General features: G+C 42.3%; 1 protein-coding gene across 9 annotated transcripts in view; it reads right to left on the bottom strand.

Annotated features, from left to right (window-relative positions):
* The window catches only part of Frmpd3 (FERM and PDZ domain containing 3), a 151,963-nt gene that overhangs the window by 41,272 nt on the left and 93,321 nt on the right, over positions 1 to 17,370 (bottom strand). For 8 of the 9 annotated variants that reach the window (XM_060375634.1, XM_060375635.1, XM_060375641.1 and 5 more), the window contains 4 exons: positions 11,398 to 11,502; positions 6,831 to 6,938; positions 4,034 to 4,165; positions 495 to 614 (listed from right to left, as the gene is read on the bottom strand). In XM_060375634.1, the coding sequence (XP_060231617.1) occupies positions 495 to 614; positions 4,034 to 4,165; positions 6,831 to 6,938; positions 11,398 to 11,502 (465 nt within the window). Of the gene's footprint in view, positions 1 to 410; positions 615 to 4,033; positions 4,166 to 6,830; positions 6,939 to 11,397; positions 11,503 to 17,370 lie in introns of those variants that run through there. The other variant, XM_060375643.1, reaches the window with a different exon arrangement.

The following is a 17,370-nucleotide window of genomic DNA, read 5'->3' as shown; positions in this document are numbered from 1 at the left end:
GCCTCTTGGATTCTATTATTGACATTGAACCCTGTTGAGGTCATATTTATAGAGATATAAACTCTGGTGAGAGAAGTCTATCCTTTCTTCAACTCTGACTGTCAGGACTTGTCTCAGAGTGTGGCCTCAATAAATGTTTCTGGATGGAGTGAGGTCAGAACCATCTCCTTACTGAACCTAGGTATTGAGGGTTGAGAGTTCATGGAACCCAAAAGCACATGTTAAACCTTGGGATTCTGTAGAAGTACCAGAGATATTGGGGTTGCTTGTTTCTGAAAACTGATGGTCTCTGGGTGGATAAGTAGACAGTACTTTTGACAGTGAAATTCAAGTCACCAAACCAGCCAACTTGACTACAATAGTAGCAAGAAAGGAAAGGGCCTTCAGAGCAAGCTGAAGGTTGAACTTACATAGCAACTTCATTGTGATGGCAGAACAGCCTGCCTGCTTGCTTGTCCACTTGTCTATCTTTGTGTCCCCAAGCCAGACTCTACCTGGATGTATAGGTACTCGAAAGCAGCAGGATCCCGACGCAGCAGCTCCACAGGGTCCTTGGGAAAGAAGCTTATTCTGAAGAGGCATTTCATTCCATGATAGTGTGTCCGCTGTACTACCTGAGACCCAAAGGGGATAAGGTAGGGAAGAAACCATTGAATCAATGACTGGGAGGTGGCAGGCAGCCCGTGGCTTCTTAGATGAGGTCATATGGACGATCTAGGCTTACCCGAGAAACTCATATTGAGTATTCTTCTCTCATCCTGGGTATTCCTTTCCATGATTTCAGTTACCCATGGACAACCTCAGTCCAAAATAGTAAATCCAAGAACTAAATAATTCGTCATATTTACTATAGCATTTCTTTATAATTATTCTATTTTTATTGCTAACTTATCAATGATGTTTTTAAAGACAGAGACCCACTTTGTAGACCTGGTTGGCCTGGAATTTCCTATGTAGATAGGTTGGTTTTGAACTCAGAGAGATCTTTCTTTGGTTTCCTGGGTGTAAAAATTAAAGGCATGTGTCACCATGCCTAGCTGTGCTTAGTATTTTTTAAATCACTTATTTAGGATGTGATCTTTATCAAGAATGGGGTCTATATGACAGATCATGAGTATATAATCCCAGTACTGGTTGGGGGGGTGTTGATGCAGAGGATCATCTGGCAGTCTAGGCAAGACCCTGTTATCTTATTGCCCCTAAAAGAGAACTGAGTCTAAGTGCTAAGTAAGTTGCTTCTTACATTACCTCTGTACTGAAGCTGCAATAAATAACTTGTGTTTTGTGTTTTTTGTTCAGCATGCCTTTGAAAATGCAAGGATTCCTGCTTGGAATATGACTCTCCTTTTTCCATCTTAGTATGTAGCAAACATTCATTCATTCTTAACAGCTAAGAATATATACATGTCTTTTCCTCTGTGACACCTTCATTGTCTTTCTCTCATGTAGGGCTGACAGAGTGCCTCTTGGATTCTAAAAGAATTGGATTCTAAAGAAGGGGGCTCCTGACAATGTATCAGATTCTTCTTGTAGACAGGCTTAGTTTCTAACAGACTATTTGATGCCTAGAGAGTTCAAATCAAAGACTGAAAAACTCATTTGGAGACACGGATGAAACATGCTGGCAATATAGTAGTAATTTTTGAAGCTGGAGATGGAGAGTAGGGTTAATTATACTATATTCCATATATATGGTGTATGTTTGAAATCCCATTTGGATCAAGAAGCCAGTTTGACTCATGAGGAGTCTTATTCAGCTCTCTAAACTGACGCCACCTTTCCTTTCCTACCTGGATTATATTGGTACTGAAACTTGAATCTTTCTTTTGAAAAATGCTTTCTTTTTTGTGTGTACCTGGTTTATTTGTTTTGAGACAGGGTCTCATGTATCTCAGGCAGGCCTTGCACCCAAACTCAATGTGTAGTCAATGTCGACCTTGAATTTCTGATCCTCCTGCCTCTAACTCAAAGGGTTGGGATTGTAGGTGTGAGTTACCATGCTGACTAGCAAAAGGGATTAGTAGAGTCTGATGCATGCTGGCCAAATACTTTTACTAATGAGCTGCATCCTCAGCCTTGTTCTTTGAAACTGTAGTACTCTTTATGTAGCCCAGGGTTACCTCATACTCTAGATCCTCCTGCCTCCATCTCTCATGTGCTAGGTTCCAGGAGTGTGCTATCTTGCTGGGCTGGGTTTATGAGTTTTGTTTGGCTTCCATACACTTTCTGTCTTTTTTAAAATAAATTTATTCATTTATTCATTTTGCATCCCAATCACAGCCCCTCCCTCTTTTCCTCCTGGTCCCACCCTCCCACTCTCTTCCCCATTTCCCCCCTCCCCCTTTCCTCAGAACAGGGGTGGCCAGGGAAGGCATCACAGCTAGGGAAAAGGGATCCAAAAGCAGACAACAGAGTCCTTGCCAGACACAGCCCCTGATCCATTTGTTAGGGTACCCACATGAAGACCAAGCTGCCCATGTTGTGGGCCTAAGTCTAGTCCATGCATGCTCTTTGGTTGGTGCTTCAGTCTCTGTAATCCCCTATGGGCTTATGTTAGTTGACACTATTGGTCTTCTTGAGGGTTTTCTGTCCCTTCTGGGACTTTCTATCCTCCCCACACTCCTTTACAAGACTCCCCTAGCTCCACCTAATATTTGGTTGTGGTTCTCAGCATCTGTTTTGTTCTGCTGCTGCATGGAGCCTCTCAGAGCACAGTTGTGCTAGGTTCTTGTCTGCAAGCATAACAGAGTATTATTAATAGTGTTAGGGGGTTGGCTTTCTCCTATAGGTAGGTCTCAGGTTGGCCATTCCCTCTTTCTCTGATCCATCTTTATGTCTGCACATCCTGTAGGCAGGGTAAACTTTGGGTTGAAGGTTTTGTGGGTGGGTTGGTGTCCTCCTCCCTCCACTAGAAGTCCCATCTGGCTAGGAGGTGGCCACTTGAAGCTAGGTGTCTCAGCTAGAGTTACCCCCATATCCTCTCAGGAGCCTACCCAGTTGCAGGTCTCCAGCTTGTCTCAAAGATGCCCTCTCCCTCAGTTTCCTTTCCATCTTTCAGCCCTCTCACCTCCTATCTCTGCTCTCCCTTACCCTCTGATCCCTACCCTCTTTCTCTTCCCCATTCCCTCTCCCACCCAGTTTCCTCTCTTCATCCACTTTCGACATTCATTTTATTTCCCCTTCTGAGTGGGATTCAACTATCCTCTCTTGGACCCTCTTTGATACTTGGCTTCACTGGGTCTGTACATTCTCTAAAAAGCTGTTTCTTTCTACTTTCCCTCTTCAGCTCTTTCCTATCTTATACCAGGGAATACTGACTGACCCTGGTCAGTCACCTCTCTAATGGTTTGCTATAGGTGAAATCCCGCACAGCTGTCCTAGATTTTAACAGCTTTTTTTCCATACAGTGTGGCTAGGAGGATGAGATAGTTTGTTCTCTACTTTCGGTGATGATGGAGATGATGTGCAATCTATTCTTGACCCTACACAGTCCATTCCTAACTACCACTTGATTGTAGTTCTGTATTACAGCCCTCATCTAAGAGGCCAAGTTTATTCTTAGGAAGCAGAGGGGTCTAGCAGGCAGCGTTTCCAAGAATTTCCAATAAAGACGAAGAGAAATGCCTTTGTTAGGTCACAAAGGGCATCAAAGGCTCTCTGGAGTTGGATACTGTCTCAGGTAAGGTTGGGTTGTAGCTCAGAAGAAGAGAGCTGTACAAGTCCTTTGGTTCTATTCATAGCAGTACACACACACACACATATGCAGATAAATAGACACATACACACATTAATACATATGCATAACACATACATTCATTGCATACACATATCATACACACACATATACACATATATACACATATACTCATAAATACACACATACATACCCACACTGCAACTCAGGTTGGGAAAATGACTTCTGGGAGCTAGACGACTACATCATGATGAATTTTCTAGATAAGCAGTATCTTGGATGCTCTTCTCTAACACTGGTCACATGCAGCCACAAAGCCAGGATAAAGGGGTGACTTACATAAGCCAGGGGCTGCTTGTCCTGGAGAATCAGGAACTTGTGATTCTGTTCCGGCCCAGTATACTCAAGGACAAGAGCAAAATGCTCAATGTACCTGAGGGAGAGACGGTCCTGTAAAGTCGCCATCACATCCTGTAGAAAGAAAAGGGCCTTGAGTGGGAATCTTCTAAGTTAACAAACATACAAGGAAATATTGGAAATCAAGCACAACAGTCCCTTGGAAAAGCCTTTGTGGTGGTCCAGGTTTTGAGTTTTGGGACCAGTAAAGGACTGCATGAGTGTTGCCAAGTGGCCTGGGCCCTAGGGAACATCAAAAGTTCAAGAGATACAGTATGTGTCCCTGAATATCCATGTCCAGACATAAGGTAAATGAAGGCTGTGTCCTTCCTTTTTTTTTTTTTTGGTACCTTCACCTCTTCACCTTTTCCTCTTCCCACTTTCTCTCCCTCTATTAGATAAATCATTTCCTGAATGCTTATGGAGTCTCAGGCACTGTGTTGGTCCTCTTTACAACTGTCTTAAGTCAGAATGTCCATTTGGGGTTGTCTGTCAGCTCTTAAGAATGAGCAAGAGCCACGGCTACATTCCTGTGATTAAGAAGTATACTATTTCTGGATTCAAAATCTAAATCAAATGACTGGAGCTACTGGCAAAATGTTCATTTTTGGCCATAGCCAGCTTTTATAAACGATCAATTTAGCAACTTGAAAAATATGTCCAGAAAGAGGAACAATGTCATGTGTCTGGAGTACAGTCATAGATCTGCTCTGCTGCCCTACTTTTAATACTAGGGCATCTAAGAGCATATTGGTGGGGGCTGCCCAGATGTCAGTTCTGAGGCTTCTGCCACCTATTTGCTATGGCTTCAGCATACATACTGCAGTGTGTACATTTCCACTGTCAGCATGTCTCAACCCCCACAGGCTGGAGGGAAGCAGGCTTGGGAGTTCAGAGCTCCCTGATAGTCAGGGCTGCCAAAACATCTCTTCTGTGTGAGATACTCAGTCATTTGAACAGAGGGCTACAACGTGTTGGGTACTTGAGAGGCTTTCTTTGTGCCATTCATGTACTCACAGAGGCTTAAGTGTTACTAGAACCCTGCCACAGACAGATGCAGTTTTCTTTGCAGTTGCATTGAGATTGTGTATAGCCAAGCCAGTGATTGTCAGCTAGTGTTAAATGTGTAACTGCCACCATGCCAGATGGTCATTTCATCAAGGTACCCCTTCGGACACGTGGCTTGGAAGACTGTGAGGGTTTTAATGAAAAGCCACGTACCTTTCCTGAAGTGCAAAGTGAGACGGAGTGTCAAAGGTCGGCACTGCCTGCATGCCACAATGGTAGTGGCAATGTGAGGTAGGGAGTGCTCTGAGCTTCTGAGAAGAAGGGAGGTTGGTTAGTGCTCTGAGTGGATTAGCAAATCTACAATGGGTATATTAACCCATGAACTAACACCAGCAGGAATTTTGGCATATGGGTGGCTTACTTATGTTTCAGTGTCTCCTTTCATAGCCTCAGACCCTCCATGTTATAGCTTCCTAAGGAGTACACTTGAGTCGTAGGCTCTTTAGAGATACCTACCTAGGCCTAAGCCTTTCAAAGAAATTTGGGATAGGACAACTAATCATTCAGGGACTGTTCTCTCCCCTGAAGGATTGCATCTTTGCCCTTGAGACACCAAGTGCCAGTAGCATGACTTATCATGGGATGACCCTGAAATAACTTGTAGACATTCCTCAAGCCAATACAGGAATGATCAGGAAACTCGGGTAGAAAACACTGGTAAGGCCATTCCAAGCACCTGATCCTCCAAACAAGAGTTTTCTGGCTAACGGCGATCATTCCTCTCTCCCTCATTGCCTTCCAAAAGGGTCTCCCCTTGTAGCACATGCTGGCCTTGGACATCTAATTCTCTGGATTTAGCCACCTGAGTACTAGGTTTATAGGTCTGTATCACTATGCCTGATGATGATTCTTTATTTATAGGGCCATATTGACCCTTATATGGGAATCACAGGACAGCTGTGAGAAAGGTAGGTGTCCTGGGCAGGTGTTAAGGCTGCCAAGCAATCTGGACAACATTGGTTGCATAAGAACATTCATTCCTGGGATGGTCTTCTCCTTCTGGCAAGAGTCCAGAAGAGTCAGGGATAGATATTTCTGCCCCAGTGCAGAGTGAATCTCGGGTAAATCCCATCACCACCTCTACTCTTCAGGACTAAGAAGACTTTTTGACACCTGGCTGAGCTGTTAAGAATCACAGTTCAGTAATTGTTCTTCCTGTAAAAAGAATAACCAAAAGGTTGTGGCTGGATTTCTCAAACCTTGCTTCAGTGCTTATGATTTAGGTGTTATTTAAAAAGCAAGACCTGGATAAGTTAATCTCCTAAGAGATCACATTAGTTTATTTCTGTGTGTAAACTTGTGTAGGTGTTATTGTATCACTTTAAGTTACGTTGGCTTTATAAATGGCTTAATGATAGTCCCATTGCTTAGCTCGTATAAGTCCAGAAGGATGCCACACAGCATGAACATAAAGTAGTTGACAAGCAAATGTGCATTCATGTGCACATGTGTGTATGCACACAGGCACACACACAGTTTTACAATAATTAGTACACAGCTGGGCATGCAATTTTCTACTACCATCCTCATCTGAGAGTAGTGTTTGTGCAGCCTTGTACTCCAGAGCACAGGGAGATCAAAGGCAATCTTGTTCCTGCAGTGAAGCTACTGTGAGCAACCTCAGAAGAACACAAACAAGCAGCTACCCCAGGTGAGGGGCCTCTTTATGTACCTTAACAGTGGTCCGGCCATCAAATGTGAACGACTTGATCTGTCCATTTTCTAGGAAAACCTTCAGGACGTTGGGGATGAGGAGGAGAGCTTCCTTCTTCATCATTTTCTGTGGACACATGGGAAAAGGGGAAGGTTTGTAGAAAGGAAGGGAGAGAAGGTGTTGGTGGTGGGGAGCCAAAAGGGTGTAAGCACAAAGAGACAGAGGAAAGAGCAGATCAATAATAATGCTCCATGTAGACCAGAACAAAATCCCCAAGAAGACATTGAGTCATATCCAAAGTCCACTCCTCATTTTTGATTGCGAGGTATTTAAATTCTACTGGAGTTTGAAGCTCTGAATAAGTTCAGACCATTATAAACAGCATGAGCTGCTCCTAGAGGGTTTTATTTGGAGACCACTTCTTTTCCTACAAGGCCCTTCACAAGCCCATCTTTGCCTTGCTTCTGCCATTCTCTAATGACTGGGATGGTGTGTGGATCCTTACCTCTACCACTGAGCCAATTTACTAGCTCCTTAGGCCCCTTTTCTTTCTCTTTGGCTTTTGGAGACAGGCATTTATTATGTAGCCTCAGCTAGTAGTGGAACGCACTGTGTAGACCAGGTTAGCCAGAACTCATAGAGATTCAACTGCCTCTGCTTCCCAAGTTTTAAGATTAAAAGTGGGTTCCACTACGCCTGGTTCTTTAGGCCCTTTGAAACCTGGATCCTGCCTACTTCTCTGGATTTATATTTTACCATTGCTAGCAACCTCACTTCTTTCCTGCCTCCATATCTCTAACAATTCATCATTCAGGAACTATCTTGCTCCCTTCAGGGCTCTCAGTGTCTCTTATCCTGAGACTATGTGCCCATAGTACAAAAGAAAAAGAAAGAAAGAAAGAAAGAAAGAAAGAAAGAAAGAAAGAAAGAAAGAAAGAAAGAAAGAAAATCATTGTGATAACCAAAAATACTCTCAAACATTTCCAAAAGCTCTTTGAAAGTAGGTTGTATTGACCCTGATTTAGAACCACTCACTGGCAAAGTCCATTTCTGAACATCTGATAATTCCTTAGCGTAAGTTTTCCTGAAACAGGGGTTGATTTATAAATAGTGAATGTGAATTTCTCAATTAACAAAACTTCAATTGACTAACAGCCATTCTTTCTGCCTTCCTCTTTCTCTCCTGGCAAGCTCCTATTCAACCTTCAAATTCAAGCTCAAGTAAGTATTTTGTAAAGCCTTGATCCAATAACATAGGATCTAGGCGTTGCTTTTCTATAGAAACGTCTATACTCCCTTCTCAGTCTTTCTCCCCTCTCCTTTTACACACACACACACACTTTTGGTTTTTTGAGACAGGGTTTCTCTGTGTAGCCCTGGCTGTCCTAGAACTCACTCTGTAGACCAGACTGGCCTCAAATTCACATAGATATGTCTGCCTCTGCTTCCCAAGTACTGGGATTAAAAGCGTGCACCACCACTGCCTGGCATCACACACACTTTTTTTTGTGACAGGGTCTTCCTATGTTGCCCAGGTAGCCTCAAACTCATAACCCTCCTTTTTCTAACTCTCAAGTGCTAAGATTACAAGTATGTACTCCCTAGGCTGGTTTCTTTTGTCTTTTTTTTTCCATCTGAGTACTAGGACTACAGACATGTATCACCACGTCTAGCTTCCAGCAATATTTCAAAGAACATTTGTCATTTACAATCAAACAGTAAACTAAGAGCACAATGACCACATCTAGTCATCTTTGTGGTGCCAGCAATGAATATCATGGTTGGTACATAGTTGAATGTTGAATAAGTGACTGCTAAATGAATGAACAGGAGGTGCTGATATGCTTACTCGAATAATTAGATTCACAAGGAGGATGCACACATTTCCTGGGCCAGCATCATCCATTCTATGTGTACTTGCAGTATATAGATGGTTAGATTCTTTAACTCAGTGGCAGTCACAGAGCCTCTAGTGCATACTCAGCTCATGCTGAGCACTCTGGGAGCTAGATCAAAGGTAGAGGTCCTAAGACGGGCCTGTTGGTACATATCTTTAAATCCCAGCAATTGATAGGTACAGGCTGGTAGATCTCTGAGTTGAAGTTCAGCCTGGTCTTCATAGGAAGTTTCAGAACAGCCAGGGCTACACAGTAAGATGCTGTTTCAGGGAAAGAGGGAAAGAGAGAGAGAGAGAGAGAGAGAGAGAGAGAGAGAGAGAGAGAGAGAGAGAGAGAGACTCACAGAGACAGGCAAGAGAGTGTCAGGGAGAGACAGAGACAGAGAGCATCACACACACACACACACACACACACACACACAGCCCAATTTGAATTCTTGCTGCCATCTCTTGTCAAGTATGAACATTATGAACCTTAAACAAACGAACTGGCATAAGGCATGTGAGGCTTCTGTGCAAGGCTAATTTGGTTCTGAGTTTTGGATGAAATAGTTGGTGTAGATTACCAGAGAGGCAAGTAGAACCGTTCAGATCCAGCAGCTGTTGTGGACAAAGGAACAAATAAGCAAGTCCTCCTGAGCTTGGGTGTGGCTGACAGTGGTGGGGAGCCATGAGGCAAATTTGGATGGAGTCAAACCAAGGACGAAAAAGTGATAATGATGTCCAGGCCTTTTTGAGATGCCCCACTCCTGCCAGACCCAGAGGCTCAGGCTTCCCAGTCTGATGATGCTCAGTAGTGGTAAGTTTTATTTAGCACACTGGGTTGGAATCAGATAATTACTTAATTGATTTTGCTTAAAAATAGAGTTGGCAAGGACCACCCATGGGATTTATTTTTGTTCTGGCTGTTTAATAAAGCCTTGGATGGAACACAAGGGGAAGGAGATGATGGGGCAGCCTGGAGCATGGAGACACCTGGACTTGGCCTCCCCAGGTCTCAACAGACTGGTCCACACAGGCAGCAACCATGAGGATTGGAAGATGGATGTGTTTTCTCTCCTAGACAAAGAGTTTCAAGCCAGGCTTGGGGCCTGTCCAAGAGAGAAATGTCTAGTTCGGTTCTACCTGCCCCTGGGGAGTTGCTGTTCCAGTTGAACTGGAGATGGCTCTTCATTCTGCCTGTGGCCTGCTGAGGTAAGGAACTTGAAAGGTGGGAGGGGGAAGAAGGAAGGAAAGGAGAAGAGAAAAGAGTTAAAGGAGGGCAGGAGTTCTTCACTGTGTGTCTTGACCTTGACTATAATTTTGAGCTGGGATAGGACACACTTGTCCATATTCTGCAAACTGAATGCTTATGTCCTTAAAATTTTCAACAATCCAGGACACCAGTGCCTTATTGGTCACTTGGACCTTCAGATCTGTTTCACTCTGATCTAAAGGTCTTGGTATTGTTCCTGATCCTCTCTGATCCATCAATCCTCATGTCTCTTTAACCGTTTTTCTTGGGATTGACATGGACCCTGACTGGTAATTATTCGGACACTCTTCTAGTTGTTCTTTGGTCTTCCCATTATTCCTCACAAAGGGATGCAGGAAGGCATGGGCTGGGTTTGGGGAATAGAGGCAGGTAATAGAAGATGGAAGACACTGGTGTCTTCTCTACTTTCTTCTGGGTGGCTCTACCTCAGAGAACTACAAAAATGCTTGGCACCCTGCTTATTTCTCCACTCATGCTGGGACTGCTGCTCTGTCTCTTGACAACTGCAGCTGTGTTTTAGTACATAAATGACCAGGCTTCCTGACAGCCCATCCTGCTGTAGCCTACAAAAGCACACTAGTGTCTGTTAATGCTAGCTATCTCTACTCCCACTGGGACATCACCAACTTCTACAGCTTTCTGGGGAGTTTGGGCCAGAATTCATGACTGCTGTACATACTGACTTCTGCTCTCCACCTATCTCTTCTCAACTGCACATCTGGGGTAGATGGCTTACGGCATGTACACACCACAGCCAGCAAGAAATCTGTGGGCTGGCCAGGAATCCCTAAATTGGTAGCTGCATGGAATGGGCTGGCTAAACTTAGGTGTTCTTTGAGATGATGCCACACAGGAGGAGACTCTCCATAGTCTCAGCCTATGCTACTTGCCCCTCAAACTCCCACCCCACAGAAATGTTGCCAGTGGTGGGCAGCAGATCCCTCTGGTGTGTAGGAAAAAGTTATTGATTTAAAGCAGAGTCTGTAACATTTCTGGTAGGCAGCTACCCATCAGCACAGTCTCTTCAGTCAAGACGTGGAATTGCAGGTCCACTTAAACATGAAGAGAGTTCAATTTCACCAGCTGCTTGTTCTCTGGGCCTTCAAAAAACCATTACTTCCTCCCTGCTTCTATCAAGCAGCCAAAAGATGTTTATGGAACACTTGCCCTAAGTGTCTGCTTTTGTGCTAGGGGTAGAAAAATCTCTAAGTACCATGAATATCCAGAGGTGAATCTGTTTCCCCCCTCCCCCCTAGTCCTCTCTGGATGTCATACACTCCTCTCTCCTTAGTACCCACTTACTCAGAGCACCAGGATCCTTCTGTTCCAACTCTGTCATAAAGACTTCCACTGTCAGAAACTACTGATTGAGATCTCAATAGCCAGGTTGGTTCTGGCCAAAGATAGAGGAAGCAAGCCAAGACAGCACTTACTGCATCTGTTTCTCCAACTGCCACCTGCTCAGAAAATCGGACCTTCACAGGATTGGACCTCAGCTTGGCCTTCTTTGCAGCACTGATGAAGGCAGATTTGGGGGACTGGAAAAAGAACAAAGAGCTGGTAAGTTCTCCATTCCTTTGTAATATTGCAGTTAAGATGCCACACCTGTAATCCCAAGAACTCAGGAGGCTGAGCCGTTAGATCATGAGCTTGAGACCAGTCTACCATTGTGAGATATTGTCTCAAAAAATGCCAGTACAGAGATATTTTGCCTTACTGATTGATGAGTCAATAGACATGTGTTGATTACCTATTTAGTACAAGGCAGTGTACTACAAGGCAATGTGCTATTTGTCTCCCCGTATGATTGTGTGTTGTGTAAAAACTGGGCAGGAATTGAATTTGGATGAATTGGATCCCATTATGAATGCTCTATGCTTAAGGAGGTTTGCAAAACAAAAAAAATCTTCAGAAATCATATACATTGAATTTTTACATATACACTTTTTTAAAAAAATATGAGATTGACTTAAATAGTAGACTTTATTGTGTGTGAATAAAAACTTGCCAGATGATTTATGGAAATAATGTTATTCATCTCACAGATACGCCCCTAGAAAGGAGACTTATACCAAACATTTTTGAGATCTGAGAGAGAGAGAGAAAACGCAGCCCTCCAAAATGACTCATCCCCACTTTCTGAACTACGCAGGAAGAGAGATATGAGCGATTTAGCTCAGTGCCCCTGGCTTTCTACTTCTGAATGCTGCATCACTTTGTTTATTCAATTCTGCATGAAATGCCCAAAGAATCAGTCAGGCTCTCTTATTCTTGAAAACTTTCCCAAAATTCAGCAGGAAGCATGATTAGCAAACACTGTAAACTACAGTCAGACCTTGTTACCCACAGCTTTGCATCCTTGCGTTCAACCAAGAACAGATTAAAAATACATGAAACAACAATACCAAACCCTCTGTCTCTACTGAACACATACAGACATTTTCCTTGCCTTCCTTTCCTAAAAAAGCCAGAGTAACAACTATTTACATAGCATTTGCTGTGTATTCAGAATCTGAAATCATCTAGAGATGATTTGAAGTATTTGGGATGATGTGGGTAGGTTCCACGTAAATATATACATATGTACAATATATAAATATATAAAGGACTTGAGCATCTATGGATTTGGGTATCTATGGGGGCGTCCTGGGCCCAATTCCCCGTGGAGAACAAGTGAAGTGTTCTTCAGACTCTACTCTTCTGCTGAGCTGCAGACAGCCTAGCAACTGGGAAATACAAGAGTCGTGCTGAAGTCTTGTCTTTAGGGGTACTTGTTTATTCCTCTAACTAATTTAAGTGCATTTTATAATGTGTCTGGCAATGTTCTGGGTGATAAGGGATACAGGAGTAAGCAAGACTGATCAAATTCTATGGCCTTGTGATGTGTCTATTCTATCAGAGACAATTTTTTTTTTTAAATAGAGTCTTGCTATATATTCCATGGTGTCCTTGAACTTGTGATACTCTTGTTTTAGCTTCCCAAGTGCTAGGATTACAACTGTACAGTACTATGTATGGCTAATAAATATAATTTATATAGCACATATCTGCAGTAGTTCTCCCTTCTGCAATTTTACATTTTGTTCTTTTCTTTTTTGTTTTTTTTTTTTCCTTTTCCTTTTCTTTAAATACAGGGTTTCATATAGCTCAGACAGGCCTTGAACTCAGTATGTAGCCAAGAATGACCTTGAACTTCTGGGCTTTCGAACTCCACTATCCATGTTCCAGAATTATGGCATACGCCATCATGCCTAGCTTGCAGTTTCACCTGTGGTGTCAGTCACTGATTATTATCTTTAGTTCAAAAATAATACATGGAAAATTCCAGAAACAGTACATTTTACATAAATTTTATTATAGCACACTGTTATAATTGTTTTCTTTCTTTCTTTCTTTCTTTCTTTCTTTCTTTCTTTCTTTCTTCCCCCATTTTTTCAAGACAGTTTCTGTTTGTAGCCCTGGCTGTTCTGGAAATAGCTCTGCAGACCAGGCTCATTTTGAACAAAGAGATCAGTCTGCCTCTGCCTCCCCAATGTTGGGCTTAAAAGCGTGTGCCCCACTTAGCTCTTAATTGCTTTATTACATAATGTTATTGTTGTTAATCTCTTACTATGCCTAATTTATAAATTAAACCTTAATACACACATACACATATATATTACACACAGATGAAAAGTTAATATATTTCACACACATAAAAAGTCTATATATATATATATATATATATATATATATATATATATGATTCAGTACTGTGCATTGTGCATGCTACAGACATTGATTTGGGGTTTTGGAATATCCTTGAAGATAAGGAGGGGAACTACTGTAAGAAAAAGCAGGCTAGAAGACTACATAAGAGAATTACGAAGATAGGCACAGTATGGTTGTATTTTAGCCATTTGAAACCTGCAATTGCATTAACTAGTAAAGTGTCTTTGCAATATATCTAAAAAGTAATGCATTCCACCTCTCTAAACAACACTTCGTACTCTGAACAGCATCTTCCCATCCACCACTTTTGCCCCCAGCTTTTGGTAACCACAATTCTACTTTGCTTTTGCAATTCTCTGCTATTTTTGGATTTCATATATTAATGAGATCATGAGGTCTTTGTCTTTTTGTACCTGACTTATTTCATGTAACACAATGTTCTCTAGGTTCATCCATGTAAGAAATGACAGAATTTGTTTTTGATTCTCCTTGCAATGCTGAAGACTGAACCTAGGGCCTTCTAACAGTTTTCTTCTTTTAGAATCATAATAATATTCTGTTGTATGTATGTACCACATTTTCTTTTCATCTTCTTCTGTCTATAGACACTTAGATTGATTTTGTATCTTGAGTATTATCCACAATTCTACAGGGAACATGGGTGTGAGTATGTCTTCAAAGACATCATGTATTGATTGAATACAAAAACATATGTACACACATGCATATACAAACACATTCTAGGGGAGGGGGAAGTAGTTTACATATTATGGTTAGGAAAGACCTATTAGAGACCAAAAAGAAATAAGGCAAAGATGGTATGAGGCTATCAGGAGAGAGAGACTTCTGGGCAAAATACTGGTAAAGACTCTGAGGCAGGCATAGGGTTGAGGTGTATAGGAATTCCTGTGACTGGAATACAGTGATAAAATGGGGAACAGAGGTGATGTGCTCTAAGAAGCAGTTGAGAGCTGAGTCATATAAGGCCTTGTAAGTCATGGTGAGAACTCTGGATTTCATTCCATTGATGAGTTTTAAGTAGACAGGGTTTGGTGTGTGTGTGTGTGTGTGTGTTTGATGCTGCTGTGAGGAAAATGGAGTGTAGGAGGCTAATGGTAAGATCTGTTAGGCATGTCTAAATGTTGTATTTGTGATTGAAGTGAGGCACTTAAAATATAATGCTGCCATGGGGTAAGATGATGATAATGAAGATGATCAAAGTGAGTACACACTGGAAATATTTTTTTAATTTATTTGTTTGTTCATTTTACATTCTGATCACAGCCCCCTCCCTCCACTCCTCCTAGTTCTACCCTCCCACCCTCTTCTCCCTTTACCCCATTCCCTTCTCCTCAGAAAAGGGGAGCCTCCCCCCATACCAACCCACCCTGGCACAACAAGTCACATTAGGACTAAGTGCAAATATTCTGGAAATACTTTGAATAATGAATCAAGATCATACATTTATAAGTTGGATATGGGGAGTGAGAAACAAAAGAAGCCCATAGGAAGAGCAGGGTTGTCATAGTTTGAGATGAAGTCTGAGGAATATATAAGGGCCTTGCCATAAAGCCTCTGAGTCCTTCAATCAGGGATTCTTTTGTATTAATCCCACAAAGGTCCGTAGCAGCTGGAAAAAGCAGTGCATTAAGGTATTATGTGCCGTTTGTGGCTAGGATTCTTTTACTGGATCAGCCACAGGAGGGCTGGGCCCTAAGATAAAGACACATCAGAAACAAATTGTCCTCATCATGTCAGCCACGGGCCTAGCTATGCCCAATGGGGTTGGCAATCACATCTCCCACAGAGCACAGATCACGAATATTCACTTTTTTTTTTTTTACCTGAGTCCAGCAGGAACTCCAGCAGTGGGTCTTGGTTCTGGCTGTACAGAAGAAATGCCTGGAGGAGCTCTTAAAAGCCTCCAAGGCCCAGACCCTACCCCAAGCCAATTACTTGGTCAGTGCAGAGCCTCAGTGTGTGTGTGTGGGGGGGGTTGTTTTGAGACAGGATCTCATGTCAAATAATATTTTAAAGCTTCTCATGGTTTCAAACTACAGCCAAGACTGAGAACTATCAAGTTAAAGGAATCTTAGGCTTTTGTTGGCAGCAGACAATAGAAAATCCAGGGCTGGATATCGTTCCCTAGAGTGATTGTTCAGTAAGGTCAATGCTGTTGTATCTTGCATGGCTAGGTGCTCAAATTGTGAGTGGAGGGGGAATCTGGCAGAGACAGAGGCAAAGGAAATGGGTCAGATAGATATGTAGCTCTCTCTGTTTGGGCAACTGTGCTAGACTCAGTTTCAGTCAGCTGTTTTTAACTAAGGTGCCATAAACACAAAGCTCGTGGACTCTGACCTGATAAGTGCCTGTCCATCTCCCTTCTCTAGAGCCTCATGCTGTTAATTTTCTCCATGGTACGGAGTAGAGCAAGGCATCTCAGGGTCCTGAGTGGGCTGTTCAGTTTTTACATGTGAAATGGAGGCTCAGAAAAAGAGGAGTAGGCTGCCTTAGGATATTCAAATAAACAGATCTGCAATTTTCTGAATCCTGATTTAGTGATTGTCCCCCCTACAGCAGGCTGAAGTTGGAAGTCCACTCCTGACTTTTCATTGCCAGCTTTCTGTTCTACCTTAGTCCTATGCAATCGATTTGAACAAGGAACATATTGTTTTATGTATATATACACTGTGGAGGGGTCAACAATTTTGCTGCTGTTCCTACAAAAAAAATCTAAATCTCACTCAGTCCTAGAAACGTTTATACCACCACAAGGAAAATATTCAGGTATTTACAAGAGCAAAACCACAAATGAGGCAGAATTTCCAGAGCTTTCAGGGATTATAATCATTTTTGCTGTGTCTGTTTCAGAGCTATTTTCAGCTTGTTTATGCCTCATTCCTCATTGACCCTTGTCTTCTTGGTCTCAAAGACTTCATCCTAGTCTCAGTATTCAGTCTCAATTGCTGATGGTGACTCACTCATTGCCAGCTGGTCTCTGCTAGATGTGACAGTCATATTTTAAATACAGGTGAGGTCTGACTTCCAAAGGGCTATAAAGTGGTTCTAAAAGGTCTCCCTGTCCCACTTTGTCATCAGAGGTCAGTTGTGGGGCCTGAAGTTTGTAATACTAGGGTGATCCCTTGACGTAAAACTCTGAAGCATGCAAACCAATGCTTTAGGGCCCAGTGAATTGTAGGCCTGTCCAGGCCAAATCTTGTCCACTGCATGTTTGTGTTTGCTTGTTTTGTAAATAAATTTTAATTGGAACAAAGTCACCATCTTCATTTATGTATTGCCTGTGGCTGCTTTGGAATTACTGTGTTTAGTTTACAAATACTAAAGTATTTACTATGTAGTTCTTTACAAACATGTTTACCCCTTTATTAATATTAGCATGTACTAGCACAATATTTCTAAAATTTATCCAATAATAAGAACCACAGGAAATGGTTATTAAAATACAGAAGCCCTGGCCCATGCTCACACCACTTAGAAATCAGAATCTCTGGGAGAGTGGGGCTCACGAACATATACTGTGAAGATGTCCTAACCCATTAAGTATAGATTAACTAAATACCTTAGAGCTAAGACATTGGCGCTCTTCACTGACCCTATTTTTCCTCCCAGCATCTGGGAGGCTAATTTTGCAACAAGCATTCTTTTTGGCTAAGATGAATTTTGTCCTGGAACAC

Source organism: Meriones unguiculatus, chromosome X, assembly GCF_030254825.1.
Source record: "Meriones unguiculatus strain TT.TT164.6M chromosome X, Bangor_MerUng_6.1, whole genome shotgun sequence".
In the NCBI taxonomy this organism is placed as follows: domain Eukaryota; kingdom Metazoa; phylum Chordata; class Mammalia; order Rodentia; family Muridae; genus Meriones; species Meriones unguiculatus.
This window is presented reverse-complemented; position numbering and strand designations above follow the sequence as displayed.